This window comes from Passer domesticus, chromosome 19, assembly GCF_036417665.1.
Source record: "Passer domesticus isolate bPasDom1 chromosome 19, bPasDom1.hap1, whole genome shotgun sequence".
NCBI classification, from domain to species: Eukaryota; Metazoa; Chordata; class Aves; order Passeriformes; family Passeridae; genus Passer; species Passer domesticus.
This window is the reverse complement of record NC_087492.1, coordinates 5,954,869-5,980,745: the sequence shown is the minus strand read 5'-3', so window position 1 is coordinate 5,980,745 and position 25,877 is coordinate 5,954,869. Positions and strand designations below refer to the sequence as shown.

At 43.9% G+C, this 25,877-nt stretch overlaps 1 protein-coding gene across 1 annotated transcript; it reads left to right on the top strand.

Annotated features, from left to right (window-relative positions):
- Nucleotides 1-18: 18 nt before the first annotated feature.
- On the top strand, nucleotides 19-20,301 carry TAF15 (TATA-box binding protein associated factor 15). The gene is made up of 16 exons (XM_064394439.1): nucleotides 19-140; nucleotides 3,488-3,524; nucleotides 4,353-4,401; nucleotides 4,578-4,668; nucleotides 4,747-4,864; nucleotides 7,381-7,664; nucleotides 8,481-8,595; nucleotides 14,943-14,977; nucleotides 15,570-15,602; nucleotides 16,125-16,234; nucleotides 16,768-16,897; nucleotides 18,130-18,219; nucleotides 19,220-19,304; nucleotides 19,396-19,481; nucleotides 19,577-19,679; nucleotides 19,939-20,301. The coding sequence occupies exons 1-16, from the start codon at nucleotides 131-133 to the stop codon at nucleotides 19,976-19,978; spliced, it is 1,416 nt and encodes a 471-aa protein (XP_064250509.1). The 5' UTR covers nucleotides 19-130; the 3' UTR covers nucleotides 19,979-20,301.
- Nucleotides 20,302-25,877: the final 5,576 nt, after the last annotated feature.

The window sequence follows — 25,877 nt, the reverse complement described above, 5'->3', positions numbered from 1 at the left end:
GCGCTCTGATTGGCCGCCCGGCCCCGCAGTCCGCGCGAGCTGCGGGTGCCTCAGTGTGCGCGCGGCCGGCGCGGCGGGCGGGTCGGTGCCTGCGCTCCTTCCGCTCCCTCCGCCCCTCAGCGCCGCCGCCATGGCTTCGGGTAGGTGCCGCCAGCCCCGCCGGGCTCAGCGGGCAGCGGCGGCTCCGCTTCCCGCCGCCGAGCGCGGGCGCGGTGGGGCGCGGGAGGGCGGGCGGAGCGAGCGCCATGTGGCGCATGTGGGAAAGGCCGCGGCCATGTTGCGGGGGACGCGCCCGCTTTTCCCCTCACGCCCCCTCCCCCCCCAACCCCTGCGCTCGGTGAGGGGGAGGGGAGCCACGCCCCCGCCGGTGGCCCCCGTGGGCACGCCCCCTCGGCCGAGGCCACGCCCCCTCCCCGGGGAGCCCCGCTGCGCGAGCCGCTCGGGCCACGCCCCTTCGGGCGGGGGGCGTGGCCTGGCGGGCGCGCCCCCTCCCGTGGCGGTGGGGGGGCCGTGGGGACCGGGCCCTGTGGGGGCTGTGCTCCGGTGATGCGTGCCGTGCACCCCTCCTTTGGGGGTCTGGGCCCCCCACCGCATGTGTGAGCCCCCCCTTTAGGCCACAGCCCCCCCGTGTGAGTGTGGACCCCGTTTTGGATCGTGCTTCCCAGCGTAGGCTCTCCCGCCTTGGGTGGTGTATCCCCAAGTGTGGGGGATGTGGGCCCTGTTCTGGTTCATGTCCCCCACTTTTGGGTTGTGTATCCTTCCCTCCGGTGTGAGAGGGATGCTCCCCCTTTGGCTCACAGCCCTTCTGCTGTGTGAACCCCGACTTTGGGTTTTGGCTCCCCCCACACCCCATCCCGGTGTGAGGTGGGGATCGATCACCTCTGGGTCGTGCCCCTCTCCATAGCACCCTTTGTGTGCTCCCCCTTTGCATCAGCGCCCCCCACGGAATGCAGGCACCCCCTCGCTTGGGTCTTCAGCGTGGGAAATGCCCTCCCCACCCCGCAGCAGGGGAGCCACCTTTGTGTCCGGGTGTGTGCTGCCTCTGCTCTGTGTGCTCTGGGGGTTCGCACCCCCTCCTGGGCTGGTTTTCCAGCGGTTTTAGCTGAGCCCGGAGGCAGGATCTGCTGTCCCGGCGGAGCTGGCACAGCCCGGCTCCCCCGGTGTGCCGCTCCTCATCCCCTTGCGGGTGTGGATGGTTGCTCCCCCGGCAGGGAAGCCCTGGCTCCGTGTGGGTGCTGGTGTGTCCCAGAGAGGGAGGGGAATTCCAGAGCTGCCCGTGCTTTGTGGAGAGAGCCATGTTTTGTTGTGGTCGAGCCATTTTGGCGTTGTCTCGTGCTGCTGTGAGTGATAGACAGTACAAACAAAGCAGGGGCTGGGACGGGAATCCTTTCAGTCAAGGAGCAGTTGTGAACCGGGAAAAGCAAATGTGTTCAAAGGTACTAAAATGAGTCCAAATCACGATTTTTTCTATTAAATGACTAAAGCTTGGCAGTAAATTACATCCCCTTTCCCCCCATCTGTCAGCACCAGTCAAGCACCTGAGTGTCTCCTCTGCTTTTAGTGATGCTCAAACATGAGGTTCTTTTTCTTTGGGGCATACTGAGAGGCACTGCTGCTTCTTTATATGAATTACTTCATAAGAAAATCTCAGTTTTCAGATGTACACAGCAGATTGTTCTGTCTTGAGAGGAATAAACCCCCTGAGCAGTGCAAGGTGATTCCGCTGCTACATCCCACTTCATCAACAGGAAATCTTTCCATGAACTTTTTAAACATTAAAAAAAAAAATCAGTGTAGGAATTTCCAGAATAAACTGTTATTTCTAAAAATCCTTACAGACTCTTGTCCCCATTGAGCCCACGAAAATAAATTGATCAGAAGTCTGTAAGTAGCCCAGCAGAGGATGTAGAAAAGTGTATAAATAAAGGAAATTCCTCTGCTTCTGTGTTTTCATATTTTACAGGCTCCTTATCTGGTTGCTTTCAATTTTTTTTCCCCAAAATGTTGTGGTTTGGTGGAAGTTTGTTAAGGAGAAGCTGAGGAGATGAAATGCAGCTCTTAAATTTACAGCTAGTTACATCCTTACTCAAGAATTTTCTGATACAACCATTAATATTCTTTAATTAGCAATATCAATGGCATAGAAATGTTAAAGCACAACCATGTTTCACAGTGTTACCTATTTAATAGTAATCTTTGTGATCATTTAAATGGAAACTGTAATAATTTTACCTTATCCCTTAAAAACAAACTTGAATTGCACCTCTCCATTGGGTTTTTAATTGCTTTTCAATACGAAAAAGCAATGAAATATTTATGTAGCAGTTCAAAAGGAGGAGAAATTCACATCTAAGTGAAACTGCTTTATAGGACGTGTGAAATTTAACCTCCTTTCATCTCGTGTTAGGGTTGGGTAAATGTTTCTGTTACAGACTATGGAATTGGATACTTTGTGCTGCTTTGAGGAGATAGGTTACCATTAAAAATGCTGGAAAATGCTGTTTCCAGTGTGACTATCTGGGGTGGGACCCCCCCATGTCACATCCATCACCCCGGGTGATGCCCTCATCAAAGCTCTGTTAAGGGTCCCTGAGCACGGGCAGGGTTGGATTTATGAGCTGCTGAGGGGCTATAATGAGCAGATTCAGCACTGATGAGTGTTTTGATTGGAAAATGGTCGCAGTCATTTATGACATTTACCCTGCCTTGTAATTAATTCTCAGTGTCAGCGTTTTAGGCACTTCTGGGGGTAGATGGCACAAGAGCATTTCTATAAATTCTTGAAATGATTGGAAGAGGAAAAAAATCGCAGGGCTTATCCAGAATGTTTGGGTTTTGACAAGAAGGTGGGAATTTCAAGCAGATTGACCCCTGCCTGGGGGTAAATCCCAGCATCCCAGGAGAGGGATGGAGCCTGGGCTGGGGTGGCTGTGGGGCTCATGGAGCAGTGTGTGTGTCCCGTGTGCTGCTGAGCTCTCAGCTGGGATTTTCCTTTGCAGTGGGAGAAAGGGAAGTGTGGCTCCTCCATCCCTGGTTTTCCTCTCCCATTCTGCCTGTGTTTGTGCCCTTTAGCTGGGCAGAGCTCTCTTAGAGCATCCCAAAAAGGGGTTCAGCTGCACTGACCTACTTAGCTTTGCTTGATTAATTAAGCTGCTGCATTCTGCTCATTGATGATGGCACTGTACTCAATAGCCATTAGAGGGGTGGGACAGTTCTCAGTATTTGAAAAGACTCCTCAAAAACAGAATTCAGATCCTTCAAAAGGGACATTTCCAAGTGTGTTGTGTCCTCCACACCCTCTGCTCCTGTCATTCCAGTCTTCTTATTTTCACCTTTGTTAATGAAGAGGAAGCTTCATTCTGCAGGGATGGAGCTGTAATATCCAGTGTACTTGAACCTTTCTCCCTCTCCCCACATTTTCTTCTGTAGTAAGTAGAGACTAAAATGTTCATTGGAAATTCTCAATGTGACTTATTTCTTTTTCTAGATTCTGGAAGTTACAGTCAGTCTGGGGGCCAGCAGAGGTATGTGAGGATTTTTGTCTTGCTGTTAACAATTCCAGCTGCAAACTAAAAGACCACTTAGTATTCCCAGCATGATGACTGACTGTTCAGGATAGAGTATTGATAGGTTTTTGAAATTAAGGATGCAGAAAGGCCCAGGTGCAAGCTTTCTCAAGATGTCTTATAAAACAAAGAGAAATCAGTCTGTATTCCTGGAAAGAAGACAATAGTCATGTGATGTAAATGGATGTAAATTGGAATGACATCTTGTAATAGTGAGAACTTCTGAAATGACATGAATATAGAGCAGTACTTCTCAGCCTTAAGCTGTTCACTAAGATTTTACCCAAAGGTTATGGTATTTGTTATGTGGCCCAAGGCTGCAGGGCATGTTTTAATCAGTGAGACAAGTGTATTTCTGGAAGTATGAAAATCATGGCTAATGCTGCCTGTGCTAATGAAGATCATGAGGCTTTGTGCTGGTAGCACTGCCTGAGTTTGGGTTTGTATCTCAGTCTGATGAATTTCAGCACGTGCTGCTTCTGTCAGTTCATGAAGGCTTAAAGTGGCAGAGTAATGAGTGAGTTTAATATAAAATTACAGCAAACCCAGTTTTTGTGTACTTAAAATTTATATTTGAAACACAGCAGAAATTAAAATAAGCTCTTCTGGCTTCTGACAGTCAACATTAATTCATTGATGCACTTTTAATATGCCTGGAACTGCAGTACTTGGATTAAACACCTGTTTTGGAATGAAGAGAAACTTAGAGACACCAAAAATACCTTTACTTTCCAGCCTGTGTGGTGGGCACTCTAAGCATTTCCTGAATGCATTTTTCTCTTCCAGCTACTCGTCCTATGGCAATCAGAGCAGTCAGAATTATGGACAAGGACAGGTATGTTGAAAAAAACCATTATGGGTTTCAAAGCAGATGTTCTTTGAGTGAAAAAAAAATTGTTCCTGGGCCAGCAAGAATTCCAGCTTGATGTTTGCAGTTGTGTCTAGCCAAGGAAAACTGTAATTTACTGCTGTGGAAATGACACTTATTTGAGTACATTCTTGAAATTCCAGGGATATTCTGGTTATGGGCAGAGTGGAGACAATTCCTCCTATGGACAGAACTATGGAAGCTATCATGGGAACTATGGACAGAATCAATCAGGTTTGGCTACCTTGTTACATTCATTGGCAGCATTTAAAAGGTGAATGTTGACTAAAAATTTTCTTCCTCCGTTTCCAGGTTATGGACAAGATTCCCAGGGATACGATGATGAATCCAATTATGAAAATCAGAATCAGAGCTCCTACAACCAGCAGTCCTATGGCAGCCAGGGGCAGCAGAAAGGGTCATCCAGAGGGTAAGGAAGCAGAGTTTATCAGTATCTATTTGAAGTATTGTCTAGTAGTTGTGCATTCTTAACTAGAGCTGTAACGTATTTCTTGCTAACATTGCTGAGAAAAAGACACATGTTTGAAGATCCACATCCTTGAAACATGTTTAATGTCTGAAAGGAGGTACAGGAGGAATATTTCTTTATGTGAGAAGGATGGGTGTAGTTGTTTTGAAGTCAGGCTGTAGGGGGACAGGCACTTTCTAAAGTGTTTGGATCATGGCTACAATGAAGAATGGGCTTGGCAGAGTGTTTTGGTTAGGAGAAAGACCTATCAAATCCCTCTCCAATCACATTCTTTTGTATAAACTTACAGTGCTCTTTTATTAACTTCAAATAAGCTCTTAGCAAGGGAGCTCTTAGCTGCTCTCAGATTGCAGACTGCTTATCAGGCTCAGAATGCCTTTTCTTGAAAGAGAAGGGATTCAGAAATGTCATGTAAGAAATATATTTTGGTTTTCCAGCTAAGTAGAGTTCTCAGAACATGGTGGGTTTATATCCTCACCAGGAAATTAAATATGCACATGCATGCTGCACTCTGTGCTACTGCAGATGTATTTTACTTGTGATGTTCTATTGGATTCAGTTTCAGGAGGATTAATGATACAGCTGTGAAAGTATGTTGGTAAATACAGCCTGGCTTCCCAGAATGACTAAAAAGGCCATTTAATGCTAGAATAGCTCCACTGTCTGCTTTTCAGGCTTTGTGCCTCCCCCCCAGGTCACTGCTTGTGTTAGAGCTTTACTGAGGCTCGTGTGACCTCTCTGTTGAGTACCAACCTCCTCGTGTCCAAGGTCCAAATGGTTTTGTGTTTTTTGCAAGGTGATAAAACAATCTGGACTTGAGCAAACCTCTGCTTGGTTTCTGGTTTTGTAGTTCTTATTATAAAACATTTTAATATTAAAAAAATCTTAATCTGCCAGCAATAGGTGCTTTCACTCAGATGTCATTTTACTTCTGTAACAAAGGCAGGTACACAGTTAAGTTTTGTTTTGCTTTGTCTTCTGAGTATTTATTACAGCTGTACAGAGGTAATAATGTAGTTTTTAACTCTGTAGATGTCCAGCAGAAGAAAAATACAGCACATAGGTTCTCCAGCAAGTTTGTGATTTAGCAAATGAAGAAAAAACTTTGAAGGGAAGCTCCTCAATGTGGGGTTGTAACAAATAAGGAGAAACTGAGAAATTAAATGGTGGCAGCTTCGAAGAGGGTGGCCACAAAACTGTACCTGTCACATCTAGGGAAGGGAAGACAGCAAATAGTGGATGGTTTCAACAATGCTTCCTTTGGTGCTAAAGGTGCAAAGGCTAAAGCAGAGCTGACTTTTTTGAAGTGAAGATAATAACAAAAATCTTCACAAGCTGTTTACCAGTGGGATTAGCAAGGTTAAAGCTGAGATCTAGGCTAGAAGTGGGAGAGAGCAGATTAAATGGTATTTACACAGATGGGGTATTTTGGGATTGGTTAGACCCAATGCACTACATCTGAAAGTGTTTTGAAAAGCTGGTGGAAACTTCCTGGAGGCTCTTGTGGTTTTTTTCCCCTTTTTTTGAGATACCTTCACTAGCAAGTGGGATTGCCAAAGACTGGAGAGAGCAGATCTAGTGCCTCATCCTTCAAAAAAGAGTGGAGGCAGGGAGGGGGAAGGGAAGAAAAGGTGATAGAGGTCAGAGATTCTTTTTAGTTACTGAAAAAATAAGACAGCTAAGGCACAGCTAAGTACCTGGGGGAAACAAAGGAATGAGGAACAGCCAGTGTTCCCTGGATGCAATTTATTTCTCATAAATCTGTATTATGCCTTGTCATGAAAGGCTAAGAGAACTATTGTCTCATATATCTAGATTTTCAAAATACGTTAGTTTCTACTTCAGATGCTGAAGCAGCTTAGGCAAGTGTGGTGTAGGTGAGATTCCCTTGTGGTTGCTCTGAAGTTATTAATCTTAATCTTAGAGAAGATTCATGACTCCCTGTTGGAATGTAGAGCTGCATTGTGGTGGAGTATCCTGGATGTGATGCTGGTCAGTGCTTCTGATGAGGGCTGCTGGGATAGTGTAGATGGCACTGAAATGAGAACAACTGTAGGTGTGTTACAGGCCACCAGAACAGTTAGAAAAATTCTTGATAAATTTTAGAATGCCCAGAAGAAGAGAGGTTGCAATTCAGTGAAAGCAAAATGTTGGGGTTTTTTAGGCAGCAAGTCTCAGCTGCAGTATCCAGCATGAGCACTGAGGCTCTGCCCTGCAGGTCCAGAGGAGGGATTTGGTGTTCAGCAGGTCACAGGCTCTCCATCAGCCACTGGTGGCACTGGGGAGAGGGGGGAAAGCAGCAGCTGGACTGGGACAGGTGAGAGGAGTGATCTCCTGAGTTACATAATGAGTAACTGCAATTAGCAAATTCTAACAACGACATGAATTTTCAGCCGTTACTTTGCTCTCTATTCTCTGAACATTTAGCTATTAATTCCAATTCTGTTTGTTTTAAGTGGAAGAGGCTCTTATGAACAAAAGTCAAACTATGGTCAGCACCAAAGCTCTTATGACCAGCAGTCAAGCTATGGACAAAACCAAGACTCTTATGACCAGCAGTCAAGCTCCTATGACCAGCAGTCGGGCTATGGCCACCAGGGCTCCTATGACCAGCAGTCGGGCTATGGCCACCAGAGCTCTTATGACCAAAAGTCAGGCTATAACCAGCACCAAAGCTCTTATGGGCACTCCCAGCAATCCTACCAGTCTCAGAAGGGAAGCTATAGCCACAACAGCCAAGGTAAAATTGACACCTTGAATTCAGGGATGGCTAATACAATTGACCAGGAGCTCTGTGAAATGGTTGGTTTTCCTTCTGCAAGCAGTTGATTTGATGGATACTTAAATTCTTTTCCATGTTGATATTCTTGGGGGATGTTTTATTTGTTTAAGACTTTGAAAACATTGTAGGGAGATTAAAATCTCTTGGGGCCCCAAAATGGTTGCATTTAGATATGTTGGAACAGCATTGCAGAGTCTCTGTCCCTGAGTTCTGCAAATTCTAGATGGATTTTTTTCCCAAGCTATTTTGAACCCTCTTCCTGCACGAGGGTGACATGTCTTGATCAGTCATGAAGAGCTTCTGCACTTCACATTCCAGCTTTATGCTGTGTAGGTGAATTGTGAGATAGAAGGAGAAGTTTAAGATGAAACCTTTTTTTGCATTAACTTCACACCAGCAGCACAACCCACTCTATTTATCCTTGTTCTGTCTTTAGTGATGTCTTTTGCAAACTGGGAGGACTGCATGGAAATCAATTGGAAATTGTATTTTAGACAATGTGTGTTTAATGTTTGCAAAGTGGAGTGTAATTACAGAGTGGTTTTTACATTTTGATATACTCAATGACCCCGGAGATAATGGAGCAAAGTTTGGTTTGGCTTTTTGTTTTTTATTTCCTTTTTGGCACGGAGAATGCCAGAGAGATTCAGGAGTTGATACATTTCAAATGTAAATGGCAGAGTTAATGAAGAGGAGGTGGGAATTCAGGGTGTGAATTTTCTCTGTGCTGCACTTTGCACTACAATTGACTGTGTTTGGTTTGACTCCTCCCAGATGATCGCCGTGAAAAGAGCAGGTATGGAGAAGATAATAGAGGATATGGCGGGTCACAGGGAGGAGGTAGAGGGGGCTATGACATGGATGGAAGAGGTCATATGTCTGGATACAGGTAAGTGATCTCATTCCAGTGCCTGCAGCTCCTTACCCTTGTTTCCTGTTATTTAGCTGGTTTTCATTTTTGTTTATTATTACATCTGCTCCTAAGGTGGTTCAGGTTTAGATTTCCAAAACTGGAAGGTTTCTAAAATTAAACCTTTCTGCACTGCACAGAAATGGGTTTTGCCTCGGGGAACAGCTTTTAGAGTCACACAGACTGAGAGCAGGCATTTGGTTGTTTTGACACACAGCTGCATTTTATTTGCATGAGTTGCAATACAAAAACTGCCCCAGCCCATCACTTGTTTCAGTGATGAGGAAACCAACAGCCAGTGATTGAGAAAAATTCATTAAATTCATACCTGAGATAGCTCACATTTTACCAGGGAAGTATTTTGGCCTTGAATAATTTAGTAGTAACATTACTTGTTCTTTGTCGTTTTCTTTTTTTCAGTTATAAACTTCTATTAAAATACACATCTTTTATTATTGATTTATTTGTCAGTCTGAACACGTTTATTTTGGGTAGATCTGAAGTACTAACAATGCTGTCACCCCTTTCCCCATTGCCTTAGGCCCTGCACTGTCAAGAAAATTTATGCACATATTTAATTCTGTGCTTGCAGATGATCTCATGCCGAGGTCTGCAATTGGGATCTTGGCTTTAAAGCCTCCTGAATTAAACATATGAGATATTATTTATTAATAACTCACACAGCTGGCTCCCCTTTGTGTCCCTCTGGGTGGCTGGGGGTGCAGAGGGCTCCCTGATGCAGGGCAGGAATGTTGAAGCTTCCAGAGAGCTTTGAGGTGTTGCTTGGCAGCACCACTTACCCTTCAAAAGGCTGCACAGCTCTGGCTTATTCCTAAACTCCAGATGAAAAACTCCATTATTATACAGTGTTTTCTGCTGGAACTGATCTGATTTAAATAAAATAATCCACTACTTGGTTACTTTTAAAGGTATTTCTTTTTAAATCGTATTTAAAAGCTGTCTGTGTCTGAGATGCTCCTAAATTGTACTTAATGGCTTGTTTATAATGGTGTAGGAGGACCTGACTTCTAATTAGGTGTGGTAGCAGTTAGAAAATCATATTGTGTTATTTCATGTTTGCTGGGGTTTTATATCATATAAACTTAATGCATTTTTTCTGTAATTTTTAAAATAATAAACACAAATGTATATACTATAAATAAGCATAAATATATATATAACAAAGAATTCTGTAATATATAGTACCTCACATAAAGCAAAAATAACAAGCAAAATAATTTCTAAGTTAATTCTAATTTTCAGTTAAAACTAAACTTTTTTTTAAATTAGATTTTCTTTGTGGATGAGGACTTTCCACATTCCTGTGATAAAAACTATTTAAAAAAAAAAAAATTCATAGCCCTTTCCAATAATAGCAATGAATGTGAGCTTCAAAAAACACACTGCTGATAGAGTTTGTCACTTTGAAACAAACGTGGGTCTTTGCAAATGTATTAATGTCTGTGAAAATAAAGCCTCTTGCCATATTTTTCCAAAATGAAAGGAAACTTTTGCTCACACATCCATGTAGATCATGGAGCTTCACTCAGCTGGGAAGCCAAAAAAGGGAAAGAGGGCAAGTGAATGAAGAGGTGGAGGAGAATTCAGGGCAGTGGGAAGGCATTTATTAGGAATTCTGTCTGCTTCTGTTAAGTGATGTTGGCTTTAATGGTATTTTTGTGGAAATGTTCTGGATCTGCAGTGTCATATATCTTTATTCAGTCTTTTTGCATAATTGTGACAGAGGATTCTCCTTCTGGCATATATATTTTACCAGACATGCTTATTAGAGAAGTCTAAAAGGTTAAATTAAATAACAAACTCTATAATGAAGGGGAAAATAACTTGTAATAAGGTAAGAAATCATGTTTAGTCCTGTGAAAATGTGGGGTTTAAGGGTAAGGGTTCTTTGTTGGGGGTTATATTCTTGGGTTTCTCATATTTATATGTTTATTTCTTGGGAAAAAATATGTGTAGGAATATCAGGTTGATCTTCAGTAGCCACCATTTTCAGTTGTTCTGATCCCTTTTTAATGTTAAACCATGAAAATTCCATAGCCATCAGGAGGTGATCTAAAAGTCTTGTCTGCACAGATACTTTAATGATGCTGTAATCAAAGAATTCAAGAATGGTTTAGGGTTGGAAGTGACCCCAAAAATCAATCTTTCCCTCCCTCTGCCATGGGCAGGGACACCTTCCACTATCCCAGGGTGCTCAGAGCTCCATCCAGCCTGGCCTTGAACAGGGGATGGAATAACAGCAGGCTTTGACTTCTACAGTGCTTAGAAAATAACATGTAAAAACTGCTCCTTGACTTTGCAAACAAATCAATATCAAATGTGAGACACAATGAATGGATTATTCTTAGCTGATAATAATTCTTCCTTGACTGATTCAGACACAGGGAGAAGCTTTAGAGGTGTAGTTTTATTCTGACAACCAGAAGGACTTGGGCATGTCCTGGACTGAATGCTTTCAGCACTCATTTTCTTTAGTGCCTCTGCAAAATCACCCAGGACTGAGAAGAAAATGGCTTTGGAGAAATTCCTGTTCAGATTTCCTAGCTGATATTAGTCCAGTGAAGAACACATGTTTTGTCATGTGTCAGAAGTTCACATTTTAGTTTTAATAACTTTGGGTTTCAGAATTATCCTTGAGATTTTGTTAATGGTCTTGAATTGCACCTTTTGGGATTTTAGTAGAATTTCCCCACCCTATTGTTTTGAAGCTTGAAAAATCAATGATCTCACGAATTTTTATTCTGGCTAACAAGTAAAATATTTCCCTTTTCTTCATGTCATCTTTTGGTTAGAAAGTAGGAACAGCAGGTCTTGAGAATGCAGAGTTTTACTTTAAGAAATACCCCCAATTTTTAGAGTCCCCATCTGAAAAAAACAAGGAATTAATGGTTTCTGTGGCTGGGGACTGGATTGTTTTGGTTAAGGCTGTGAGTGGGAAATACAGAAACAAACAAAGCAGGTGAGAGGAGCTTTGCTTTTGGCTCTGCTCACGCAGACTGTGCAGGGGATGCTACAGAGATGCAGTTTGGAAAGGATTTGCCATTGTGTTAGGGTTTGTCACAGAAATCCTGACTTTGCTCAGCAGAGATTATTTTTTCTCTCTTGTGCAGATTTGTGGTGATCTACTATAAACACAAGCTACCTGTGCAGCTTAATTTATCAGCTATTAGTGTGATATAGAGAAACTGCAGCATAGTGCAGATGTGTTTTACAAGTGTGGTTTGTGTTCAGAATTGATATTTTGACTTGTAACAGATATGCTTGAGCTTAGCCTTATGGAGACTTTGGAAAAATGTGTACAGAGGCAATAAATATAAGCAAGGGAAAAAAACCATCTGGCAGTGACTGTTGGTGCACTAAATATTCCTTTCTTGTTTGTAAAATACACTCTTAGGTGTTAGGGACACATTGGTGAGACTGATACATGTTGCAGGCTGAATTTGGTCCCTGAATTGTTAGTGCTGCTTCTGCCAGTATCTGATATCTATAAAATGCATTTCTTGTATGTTGAGCTCCCTCTATCACCTGCACTTTAATTTAAAGAGCTGTTCCCAGCTGCATTAAGCAATTACAGTCCAGTTACAGTCTGGTAGGGGATGATGAATCTATGGTTGAATATGGGAGAAACTAACAACTGAGGACTTGAGGCAGCAAGTTCACACTCTGAGTGGTGCCTTGTCATGTTCTGGCTGCCTGCAGTTCAGCCTCTTATTTAAATATTATCTTACTTGGTGGCACTGCTGAATTTTAACTGGCTGTTCATGTTTCTGACACAGGATGTTAAGACTCCAAAATCCATCTGGTCGCACATCTCTGAGCTCTGTGTGCAGGCCTGGTACAGCAGTGGGCTGTGAAGTGCTGCAGTTCTATTTTCCACATGTTTGATGGCAGTGTGGGAACTCATTCAGTTGCTGAGGTTGAATTTTGGGTCTCAGTGAGGAGCAAATCTGAGACTGTGGCATCAGCTGCTTGCAGTTTCTGTGTTTGACTTGCTGCAGGTGTCTGCCTGATCCCAGGGAATCTTGGCTGGCTTTGCCCAGCAATTGCAGGAAGGTAACAAACTGCAGCTTCATAAATCACACATCAGATGCCACACAAAAATGTGGGAAAGCATTAATCCACGGCAAAGGTGTCTCTCAGTAGGTTGTTCCAGATTTTTGTTGGGTTGGTCACGTGTTCCTAAGCAGAAGACAACATGCTGAGGCATACTTGGGCAAAAATGTATTTCTGTGGACATTAATTAAAAAACTAATCAAAATTATTGATTGCACTCATTAGTGCAGAGTGCAGAACTGCTGTATCACAGAATTAAGGCATTAGACCATGACTTCTTTGCATTTTGTGTATTCAACTCCTGCTTTTCAGGATTATAGTGCACACATTTTCACCCCAGCATCCTACAAAACCCTCACTTCCAGCAAAATCCTGGATGTGTTGACACAAACTTATTTTGTGTAAGTTTTTAGATTGTTGGGTTTTCTAACTGCCATACACTTCCACATCAGAAAGTATATTTGTTCTGGCTGTTGCTGTCCTGATAATCTGGAGTTGGAAAATTTTCATAACATTTAGATGGTTGATATTATTTACTGTTGGTATTTCTGAGTTAAAATCCCAGACAAACAGGCATCCTACTAGAAATTGTTGTGTCGTAATGAAGTTTGTTTTTTTTAGCTGAAGTGAATTGGAGGTGGCAGAAAGGTATTTACAGTAAATTTTAAAATTTTATCATCACCATTGTGTTTTTAATCATCAGTCCTTGAAAACAGACAGCCTTGAGTAAAGACCAGCACTGATGGTCTCTAAAATCTTTAATGAGCAGAGTGAATTAATGAATAATGACAATGCAGTTTAGCATTCCAATTTCTTCTGTGGAACAGCAATAAAATCTGCAGCAAAAATTTATTTTAAGAAAAGTGCCAGTAAAAGTGATATTGTCTGGTGTGCCAAACAGTCCCAGATGTCAGTCACCCTCCAAGGAGTGTCTGCTAATCCAGGTTTGATAATAACCTGTTGAAACTTTATTTGGTCCTCACTTTGAGCAGATTTTCTCTCATAAATGTTAAATATCAGCAGCTTCCATTTATGACTTTCCATTTGCTGTAACAGATGGACAGAGTGCCAAAGAACTGACTCCCTAATTTTACTCCATTGCCTTTTGCTGGGTGCTTGTGTGCCCTGTTTGAACTGGTGTGTGAGCAGACAGGTGGAATTAACACCTGCAGTGATTTCTGGTCACAGAGTCTTTGGTGAAGAGGGACAATAGCTCCAGAGGCTGGAGATACTTCTCTGCAGCAGGGTTTGAGCTCACACTGCCTTTGTCATGGGGAGAAAGCTCTCAGGATTAGGTGATCCTGTCTGATTTTGAGGTGGCAGCTGTGTCCCTCAGGACAAGGAGGACAAACAGGCAGTTGTACATGGAAGTATGAGAGTCCTTCTGACGTTTGGTTATTGACTTTCTAAAAAACCCAGTGGTTTTTTTTCTGACAGCTCTGAGTATTGATTATTGTGTTCATAACATGGATGCAATTAAAAATGCTGCTGTGAAAAACCCTTGCAGTACAAATCTATCCAGTGAAAAAAGAGTGAAGGTTTATTTTCATGCACATAATTGCAGGCATAACAACCTGTTTTAAATCCCCTTCTAACCTTTGAAAATTGATGTGTGTATTCTCTTAACTTGGTCTACATTTTGTGCCACAGGTTTCAGAATGAATGAAATAAAACTGCACGGCCTCTGCTTTTGAAGCTCACATACACACACACCTTCTCTGTAATGCCAAGTGCTGTAGTACAGTAGGTCCCCACAGACCCTTGCTCAGAGAATGGCTCATTCTGCTAATTATCCCCTCTATTATGAATGCATAACAATAGAGATTAATTTTAGATCTCTTGACTTCCAGGAAAGTACTAAAGTACTAATTATTCCAAAGTAGCAATTACATCTACAATTAAAGCCCACATTAATCTTCATGAAAATACCATTTTTGTTTGAAACCCCAGTTTTGAATAGCTGTTATTTTGGCTGATGGGATGGGAGAAAGTATTGAACCAACCACATGTGTATGGGTTAGTTTAAAATACTCCTTAGGGCTTGTCTTCTCCAGTGCAACAGCCTGAGAGATTTTTCTTTTTTTTGTAATTTAATCTTTGAACATGAATGGGTAGTGAGGAGAACATAGACATGGTGCTTTAGCTGCCAGACAGTAATTCTCAACTTGTCATCAGTTAACTGTAGATTGAGCCTTGGGCTCAGCATGTAGAGACTTAAGGAAGAAATCATTTCTTCAATTTTTCCTCTGCAGTGGTGGTGACCGTGGTGGCTTCAAAAATTACGGTGGTAAGTGCCGAGTATCCAAAAATGTTTCAGTGGAAATTCTTTATAAATCTAAAAGCCACCAATATCTTGTTACTATCTAGTAGAAGCATTATAGAGTTTTGGTGAGGCTGGTGTGTTCACGAGTTTTAATAGCCAAACTTGTAGCAATAAACTGGATTTCTGCTTTGTCAAATTGCATGAGAGAATTTGTGGAGACAGTGACGTTCACCGGATTTTTTTTTTCTTTTCTTTTTTTAATTTTTGTTACAAATGCTTCTTAGAAAGGTACTAGAGGTAGAAAAAAAAAAAAGTGGGAAACTGCTTGGTGATGTGACAACCAGCATTTGCAAGCAAACACCAGCACAGCATCAGTGTGGCAACTGCCACATGCTGCAAGTTAAAGAACACGTTAACGTCCTACAGACACCTTCTGTTGAACGTTTAAAGCTAAATATTCCCTAAATCTCTGGTGAATGTCTTAGATCTTAGATGCATTGCATACATTCTTTGTATATTTTCTTGTTGCTAAAAAAGTCACTTGAATGTGTTGTGCTAAAAATAGTCTTTTTTCTTTCTTTCTTTCTTTTTTTTTTTGGTCAAACCCGTATCATAGGTCAAAGGGATTATGGACCGAGATCAGATGCTGGTAAGGAAACAAGCAGTGAGTGGGAGTGGATTGTAGCTCTTAGGTCACTGCTTTTAAAATGTTTATCTAGAAAGATGGATATGGCTGCAGTTCCCATGGCTCAAAAGAAACCTAGCTAAAGCATGCCTTCCTTGAAAGAAAGATATTTAATTAAAGTGCATGTGAATTTTTGGATGTTAATGCAGCAAATAAGAATTTCCTGTTGAGTTCTGAATGTGCTTGAGCCAAGTGGCTGCTTTCACTGCCATCACACTTCTGCTAAGCTTGTGTTATTTAAAACACTGCTCTGGTGGGTTGGGATGCCCAGCTGCATGCATGTTGGGTGTAAGGCAGGTCAGCTGTCCCAGTGTACTCAGTTGATGGTGTTAACCTCAAAATTAAACTCCCTGCTCCTCTTTTATTTCACACAAAATGCCTCTGGGATTTAAGGGTCTGCTACTGGGCAGCACAGAACTGAGCTTGAAGTATTGCTGCAGATGCTCCCTTAAAAACACATGGTAAATGTAGCTTAATTTCCCACAGATTCAGAGTCTGACAACTCTGATAACAACACCATCTTTGTGCAAGGACTCGGAGAGGATGTTTCAACAGATCAAGTGGCAGACTATTTCAAACAGATTGGTATCATAAAGGTATGTGAAACGAGAAATCATGGGTCAGAAGGAAGGGAACTGGTGGAGCTGGTGCACTGGAAATGTACTGGTATCATTCAAGACAGAGTTCTCTCTGACTCCCCAGCAGTTGGAGATAATATTTTATCTGGGTTCCCAGCTGACAGCTCATTTGTAAGCTGGCAGCACTTGCACCTTTCTCCCAGTGACATTTAGATTGCATTGTGTCTCTTCTTTAGTCTTTACAGCCCTGACACTCTATCCATTGTGCCACCCTCGTACTGCAGCACGTGTGCCTCTGTTCTGTGCCTGCTGCTTCTGGTTCTGCAACTCTAAATTAGGATTTGGTGCACTTGACCTCATTTTTTTGTTAAAACTAGACCCATCATTACTTAATGGAGAACAGCCAGTCAGTATCCTTCAGTCAAATCTGTGTTTCTGCAGGCCAGCTCCAGGAGAATATTCTCACTAAAGATACTTAGTGTTACAGTTTATGCTCTGAACTGATTTCACCACTGTTTCCGCTATGCCAAGTGTACAACCTTTCTTTTCAGACCAACAAAAAGACTGGCAAACCCATGATAAATCTGTACACAGACAAGGATACTGGCAAGCCAAAGGGAGAAGCCACAGTATCTTTTGATGACCCTCCTTCTGCTAAAGCTGCAATCGACTGGTTTGATGGTGGGTGAGAGTTACCTGTTCCTTTGGCCATTTTTTAATCAACATGCAGTGGAAGAAGCAAATCAAATACCTTTTTGGAGGCCTAATGCTGCTATTTATGTAGCTTTTGGCTTGGGGTTTTTGGGGTTTCTGATCAGGGTTATAGTTGGGGGTTTTTTCCCTTAAACAAAGACCTATATTTCGTAGTTTCTTCTGTGTTGGATTTCTCTCATTTCATCAAAGAGCAGATAGTGATTTAGACCAAAAATGTGCAGTGAAACTGAGGGTTTGCTGCCTCAGGCACCCATGCACAAGGTACCAGAGGTGGTGTTTGTGTCACTTCTTGTTTAGACCAACAGAGCTGTAATCTGTGTTAGCAGCTGGAGGGATTCCCTACAGGGTTGCACTGATATTTTTAGTGTTGTGGGAGCATTCTTAGAGTTTGGGAATGGTTGTGGCACTCTTGTGCTGAGTGCTCTGTATATATACAGTGAAAAACAAGGTTTCAAAATTATGGATTTGTCCCAGAAATATATTGATGTAAAACTCTTCAGACTGCAGGAAATACAGTGATACTCTTGTAGTAATAAACTCAAGGGGGTGAGGGAAAAGTACCTTCTCCTGTCACCTTGTGTGTTCACAGAATTTTAGTGATACTGAGTAGAAACAAAAGCTATGCATCTGGTGGGAAATGATACTGCTTTGAAAAATTGGCATGGCATGCTTGTCTGCTGTTTGCATTTGCTAATAAAATGCAAATTTACTTTTGTTTAAGAGGGTAAGGCAAATATGACTATATTAGACACATGTGCAGTGCTGTTTGTCTGTGATAAACATTGCATCTATGAAGAATACTGTCACTGAAAATCATGAACTTTATTTAAATAGACTTGGGAGTTAGGTTTTGGGCTGGCTGTTGAGTGGTACAAAAGCCTTGTTGCCTTGGTGGAATTACAGACAGTTCAAACATCCAAACTCCTTCCCTGTGAGCATGGCCAAATTTTTTTTGACATTTCTTATGTCTTTATGTTGCCACTTACAGATCTGATTTAAACTAAAATATCTGTGGGTTTGTGGAGAGTTTAACAAGTAGAGCAGGGTTTCCATCTCACCTTTGGACCAGTGCTTTCAAAGCCAAGAGATTTACTGCAGCTTCCCTGTGTCTCAAGAGTTTTGTGTTCAGTCTGGGTGTGCAAAGCACTGATGCTCTGCTGGGTTTGGGAGCTGTATTAATCCTTTCTCTCCTCCCACAGGAAAAGAATTCAATGGCAATGTTATCAAAGTTTCTTTTGCAACCAGAAGACCTGAATTCATGAGAGGAGGTGGAGGTGGCGGGCGTCGAGGTGGGACTGAAGTCTGTAGAATCCTTGGTTTTTACACAGTTAAATGCTTTTCACTATGATTGATTTATTAAAGAGAAGTTGACTTTGAAGCAGTGATTCATCAAATATATGAGCCTTTGGGATTCTGCCAGGAAAGGGAGTAATAAGGATTGAACCAGTTAAGTAAACTGAAATCTGTAATCTTTTCTGCGCAGCACAGAATTTATGCTTTCCTTTAGACCTGGAAAGTCTCCAGATCTTGTCTCAGCCTTGCTTTTAAAGAGAAAGTAACAGGGATGTTGAGCTGTACCATCCCCATATATATAGGGAGAATTCCCAGTGAGTATTTGCTCAGAGCAAAGCTCTGAGATTCTCTCTTTCAGCTGGGATTAAGCAGAGTACATAATTCAGCTGCTGCTGATTTGGAGCAGCAGTTGGGTTTCTGATTCCTTTAATCAAGGCTGTATCAATCTCCCTGGTTATCTGCATATACAGTTTTGTCAGTAATCCACTGGGTATTCATTACCATTTAACAGGAATCATGCTTTGGGCAGTGACTGTCAACTAATTCTGGTTCTGAAATCAGGCAGTTCTGTAGGCTGATGGAAAAGGATTCTTCAACAACTTCACGTGGTATAAAAGTTCTTAATTTTGTGATGCAGAAAGCAAGAATGCTGTCCCTGTGTCAGAGGCATCCTGGGATTAATCCAGACTTCTTTTATTGTTAAATTTTTGTTCTGTGCCTAAGTGTGGCCATAAGTGACTGATCTTACACCTTGTTAAATCTTTCAGAAATTTTATTAAAACATGTTTGTATTTACCCAGTGGCAATTCAAGCAGATCAGGTTTCCCTTTACTGCTGAAAAAGAATTTATAATAAATACTGGGAATATATTTGCATTAAACACTCCTTCCACCTGAAAAGTCTGTCACTGAGGGTCTGAAGGCAGTGACAGTCTTTGATACCTCTTTGTCATGTACAGTTCATAGAACTTTATTCTGATTGTAATTTTGTCTGCAGGTTCACGAGGTGGCTATGGAAGAGGTGGGGGCTTCCAGGGTAGAAGTGGGGAACCCAAAAACGGTGATTGGGTTTGTCCTAACCCGTAAGTGTCATTTTTATTGGGGTGGGATGTTTTGTGTGTGCTTCTTCACCTTCACAGCTCAGTCTGGGGAATGAATCCTTGTCTGTTCCAGCTCCTGTGGCAACATGAACTTCGCTCGCAGGAATTCCTGCAACCAGTGTGGGGAGCCAAGACCAGAAGATTCACGTCCATCAGGAGGTGTGCAAAACCAGCTACACCTCTTAAATGTTTCAAGTGTTCATCTCATCTGCATCTTTCTGAAAAAGCTGATGCATTTCCCTGTTTTTCCCCAGATTTCCGTGGCAGAGGTGGCTACGGAGGAGAGCGGGGCTATCGAGGGCGCGGCGGCCGAGGCGGCGACCGGGGAGGCGGCTATGGGGGCAAGATGGGAGGAAGGTGAGAGGAGCCTCTGCCCTTGCTTGGCTCTGGGAAAAGCATTGTTTACGTGTGCAAGTACAACTGCCATGAAAACATTGACTACAGACAGGAGCTTCCAGAGAGAACCACTCAGTCTGTTGAGTTCTGTGAATGTTTCTGGATGGGGCTCTCTGTAAACACAGAGCAGCACACAGACGTCAGAAATGTTTGACTGAAGGGACTGTTTGTTATCTGCTTCATTTATGACTTGCTTAGAACCTTTTCTTTCCCTTTCCAGAAATGATTTCAGAAATGATCAACGCAACAGACCATACTGAAGACCACTGTGAATGTTTTGTTTGTCTTCTTGATGCGTTTGATAGTGAAATTGCCTGCAGCTTCACCCATGGCCTCTTTCGATAGTGGAATTGAGTGACACTAGATTTTTATTTTGGTGGGAGGGACTGGGGTGGTTTGGGAGGATTTTTTTTTAAGCAAGACATTGAAATTTAATCCTAATTTCCACATTCTCCTCTTTTCTTCCCCCCTCCCCATACCTTTTCAACCGGCCCTAAGAAGGAAAAGATAAACTGTAAAATATTGCCAAAATATGAAGTGTTTTGTAATACAACAATAAATGCTGATTGTTTTATTTGTGAAATCCTGCTGTTTCACAATTACTTGAGTTGCATGCATTTCCTTACATATTCCCAGTGTTCCTGTGGTACTGCTTAAGGAGTAAATAGGCACTTGTTTGGATTGGCCCTGCAGCTCTGACCCAGGCTCTGTGTGTTCACAGAACCTGCAGGCAGGTCAGTGATGAGCCTCCTTGCTATCCATACCCTCTGTCCTGGTTTTCCAGACTTGTCCCCTGCTCCTTTCCCTTTTCCCTCCTGTGGTGCCTGCAAACCAGCTTTGTTTGCTCTGCACCCTGAGGGGAGCAGGCAGAAGCAATGTGAGTGTGTTCTGCTGCTGCCAGGGGGCAGAACAGCTCAAAATCCAAGGTGGAATAGCTTAAAAAAAAAGTGATTTGCTGCATCCTGCTGTACTTGGTGCCTTTGGAATGTTGGTGATGGAACAAGTTCTGTGTGCAGCTGCTTCATCCTGGAGTTCAGATGCAGGTGGAGTTCAGTAGGTGCATTGTGAGCATTTGGGGTTCAGCTCTGCAGCCAGAGGAAGAAGGGAGGTTAATTATCCCTGCTGCTCAGATGGGTCACTGCAGAGGTGAGCAGTCTGAGGGTGGCACTGCCCCACTCAGCTCATGCAGTGCTGCCTCTGCATCACAGGCCTTTGAGGAAGAACCTCTGGCTGTCCAGCATTCCAGTGGGCAGCACTAAATACAGGTGCTTGGGGTCTGTGCTTACAGCTGGGCATAGAGCTGGGCCATATTCACTGAGAAATGAGCAGAAATGGCTTTTGCTGAGGTTTATGAGCCACCTCCCAGCTTGGTGTGCATTGATGGTCATGGTAACAAAGTTCAAACCAGCATCACCCAGGGTTGTAAAAGTGATTGCTGGGCCTTCTTCAGGTTTCTCCTGGAAAGAAAAGTGTGTTAGAAAAGACATTTGTCACAGATTATGGATAGCTGTTCCTCTTAAAACAGTGGAATCTGAGGTATATATGTACTAGTGACAGTATAAAATCCAATGTATGGCATGTGAGGGTTCAGAAAGTTGATTAATTCAGTGTCTGCTGTTTTGCTGGCCTAGAAAAGTTGGATGCTGATGGTTTGAAGGTGGAATCACTGTTTGAAGGGAAGAGGCTAGAGGGTGCTCTTGCCACTGCTGTGCTGGCAGATGCAGGAATGGTGCCAGCTGGATGGGATGGAAGGGGAGCAGCAATCAGCCACTGAGAGCAGCCTCAGTGTCCCTGCTGAGGTTTGTTCCCAGCAGGGCTGACACCTTGTGCTGCACAAACAGCTCCTGAGGGAGCAGCTGGAGCCCTCAGAGGTGAGCACAGAGCTGGGAATGGCTGAGCTGAGCTCAGCTGGGCAAAACCAAGGAAAGGCTGGTGCAGCATCACCCCTCTGCTCCCTGCAGTTCCCTGGTGGGGCTGTGGCTTTTCCCTCCTGGAGAAGGGCTTGGTGGTCCAAGCAGCTGGTGCTTCCAGCTTTGGGAGCAACAGTTGTAGCTGCCTTTAATGCCAACCCGGCTTCCAACCCTGCTTTCTCCCCCAGGCTAAAAGCACTTTCCAGTCACTGCCCAGGATTACCAAGTAGATGAGTCTCCAAGTGAGCCACAAAACTGGAGCTGGCACCACCTCCTCAGCTCTTCCAGCCTGGCAGTGATGCTGAGCACTTGTTTATGTTCTGTTCTGCACTGGGACAAAACCACCTGAGTTCTTGCAGGATTTTTAAGACACCTGCAGCAGATCTTTCAGAAAATCAGCAGGACAGAGAAACTGCACTGCTTGATGGGTTGTTTTACTTGCCTGTGGTGCAGTGAGAGTTAAATTAGCTCAGAGAGGCCTGGGAAGATGCTCTCTAAAAAACACAAACCCAGCTGATTTAACTGTGCTGGTTTAACTGTGTCATTGCCCTCCAACTTCTGCCAAGTCCTTGGGTCCTGCAGGTTTTCTCCAGAGCTGCCTAAAGTTTGCCAGGACAAGTTTTAATTGAGGTTAAAAGGAAAGTAAAAAACTTTTAAAATACATTATATAAGGATTGAATTAATTGTAGTTCTCAGTGCTGTGTGAGGATTTGGTAGGACTTCCTATTAAAAAAATTCCAGAGTAAGGAGAGATAGGACAGTAGATCTGTCCTGTCAGGAGGTGGAAAACCAGGAGAATATCTCAGCAGAAAGGAGCAGTTTGGGTTGGTCTCAGCATAGTTGGGAGCAGCTCTGCTGCCTGTATCTCTGTGCTCCATCCTCCAATAATACATTTTCTTAGTGGCAAGGGTTTCATTTTGGAAATCAGTCCTGTGTGGAATGCTGGTGGTTTATTTATAAAAACAGGTCTAGCACTTGCCAAGCTCAACAAGGACTTGGTGGAGAGAAGAGAGATGCCAATGAAGGAGTGGCACGTGATCCTTACAGAGCTGAAATGCCACTCCTGTATAAAATAATAGCTGAACATTTTCAGAGACAAATAGTTTCCATGCTGGGCCTCTGCAGCCAAACCCACCTCACCCTGAGAAGAAATGCAACTTTAAGTTGCTGAAATACCACAGTCCTAAAGAGAGATATGGGGGAGGCAGTGACTGAAGCCAATCTCTCAAGTCTCCAGGGGTTTGAGGCCAGGCTCCAGCCAGTGCTGCTTTGCCTAATCTAGAACTGATAATTCCCATTTCCAGGGTAACAGAGCCCGTGTGATGATGTCCCAGTAGATGATGTTGCTAATGCTGCTGTAGCAGTTGCTTGTAAAGCTGTTCTAATAAAATACAGCTGCCACGATGCACTCAAAACTGCTTAAAACTCCACTTTTCATACCAAGGTGATGATGTTTGCTGGAACTCAGGTTCCCAGATCCTAGAAAGAGATGCATGGTTTTGGCTGTTAGCTGAGCAAACAGCAGTGAGATTCAAACTGCTCCAGCAAATTGGTGTGTTTGTGGGAGGCCTCATCAGCTGGATGCAGCTTCCTGACCTCATCGACTTCCAGGAACTCCACACACAAAAGGTAAAGCCAAGGGAAGTCTGTGCAGACTTTGCATTTTCTCTTTAACATCCTTGTGGTGAGTGTCTGTTCTTGGCTCTGTCTGAGACAGGATACTGGGCATAACAGGCTTTCTAACACATTTTAAGGACACAGGAAAGTCCTTTGACCTGTGAGAACTTGCTGTGCACGAATGAAGTACCCAGAAAACAGTGTCTGAGCAGAAAAGCTCCACTCCTGTGACAGCCCAAGGAACATTAAGCTGCTCAAGCCTTGGTAAAGAATTTGACTCTTGCAGCCTGGGGTTGGGAGGGAAAGCAATGACTGTGCCTGCCTGACCTGATCCAGAGTCCTGCCTCTGGCCACTTTCCAGCAGCAGGATGAGGACTTTGGGCATTGCCTGGCACAGCACACACTGAGCCATCCTGCTGCTGCACAGCAGCAAACACCTGAAGAATGGCTCTTCTGGAGAGGATGAAAGGGAACAGCTTGAACCTGTTCTCTGTGCAGAGCTTTAAAGGTTTTTGGTGGTCGGTTCTTGTGCATCACATCCATCTTGGGTAGGAGCTGCCACAGAGGAGTAATGGGGTTGCTGTTTGCTTATCTGTTATGATAAACACTCAAAGCTGCTCTGAGAAAGCTCACGTCAGAGGAGCTGTTTCATAATGTTGGTTTATGAGCTCTTGGATCTCCCCTCAGACAGGGATCCACTGGTGCTTCAGCTCCTCTCTCTGCAATGCTCAGCGTGCCCCTGTGGACAAACCAGCCTCCCCCCCTGCAGACCCCAGCCTGTGGTGATGGCGTTTAGTTCTCTGTGATGTTCACAGGTCAGTATGCAAATGGTATTAAATTGGCAACACTCAGGATCTCTGAGCTGGGAGGTGTCTTTAGGAAAGGGTTTGGAAATTGAGCTCAGTGAGTGCACTGAGATCTTTTGAGTTAAACTCAAGGGAGGAGGGATTTTCTCTAGAAACCCAAGAACTCGGGAACAATTAGGAAACCAGACCTTGTAGGGATCTATTTATCACGCTCTTAGTGAATGTTTTACTAAAAGACTTCATTAGTTCTCTGCCACAGGCTTGACTTGTCAGGTTTCAGTTTTGGGGTAGAAATTACAAGGATTGAAACTTTATTTTTTCCCCCATTTCTGATCTTTCACCTAACGCCGTAAGAGCCGGAAATCTGCTCACCTTTCCATGAGATAGCATTTCTGTTCCTGATACCGCTCTGATCACAGCAGCTGCATAAACATCTTTATACTCCCAGCCAAAAGCCTGCACACAACTATGATTTGGCATCCCCAAAGCTGGGCTGAATTCTTCTCCATCTGCATGCCAAAGCCCCTGAGGCCCGAGGCAGCAGCCCCGGGAAATGCCCGGGAAAAGCTGGGGCTGCAGGTGCCCTCCCAGACGCTTCCCCACATGACAATGAGCAGAGGAGGGAGTTTCCTGCTCCTGCTGGAGCCCAGCCAGTCACTTTCTCATCATCCATATTCTTAAGTGGAAGAGCAGATGGATCAGTTGCTTCCTAGATACGAGGCAAACACGGATGCGTTTGCAGACAGAGCTGCTCTTGTTTTGAAAGGAAGCGTGAGGCTGACCTGTGTGAGGAGCAGCCATCCCTTGGCTCTCCCTCCTGCCAGGGCCCAGTATTCCCCTCACACCACCCCTCAGGCTGTGCCCACTGTGCTCTCCAGCAGCTCCTCAGTCTGTTCTTACTGGCCCAGCCACAAAACCTTCATTTCTCCCATAGTTTTTATCATGAAGCTTAGTGACTTCTCTATTTTTCTACGTTATGTGGATCACTTTTTCCCTCAAATCCTGCTTCCCTTCCCTGCATCCCTGTCCAGCTGTGCAGCAAAGTGTTACAGACTTTCTGCAACTCTCTTCAAGCTGAACTCAACAGATGCTTCTGTTACTTCAGGTTTTGGCATGATTAAAAAGTGGAGGAAGGAGCCTGGGAGCTTTAAAATAGGTGTGGGGTTGAAGCTGGCATGAAAACAAAAGCAGATACAAGTCACATCCTATTTTTTTCCCCTTGAACCAAAGCAGAATCAAAACATCCTTTTGCTTTAGTCAAATTAAAACAAAATAGTCAAACAAAATACTGCTGTGAGTAAACAGAGCTGTTGACTTGTCCCTGCAACCCTCGACATCATCAGCTGTGTGTGAGCTGCAGGAGAGCTGTGGCACTGACAGCAAACTGCTCCTCCGTGCCCATGGGCTACTAAATCCAGTGCCTGGGAGGGAAATTTAAGCAGAAAGAGTGTAAATCACAACCCTGAAGTGTAAAACCACAGCCCGGAGTGTGTGGTTATTGTGTAAAGCCTGAGAGCGCTGCTGTGATGTGCGGATTCTGCCAGAGCCCCGAGGAGGGGCTGCACTGCTGCCCACCTTCTGCGCTGCTGGGCTCATGGCCAGCGCTGGCTGTGGACGAGCACGGGGTTAGGAAAAGCTGCGATTGCCTTCTCCTCTTTCCACAGCCTCAAACCGGGCAGAGCCGCTCTCCCACCTGGCGGAAGGGGACGCGCGCCGGCCGGGGATGCTCCCGGGGGACAGGGGACAGGGGACATCACCCCGGTGGTGACACGGGGGCGCCGAGCAGGGACAGCCCCTCCGCTCGGGGCTGCCAGCGGAGCCCGGCC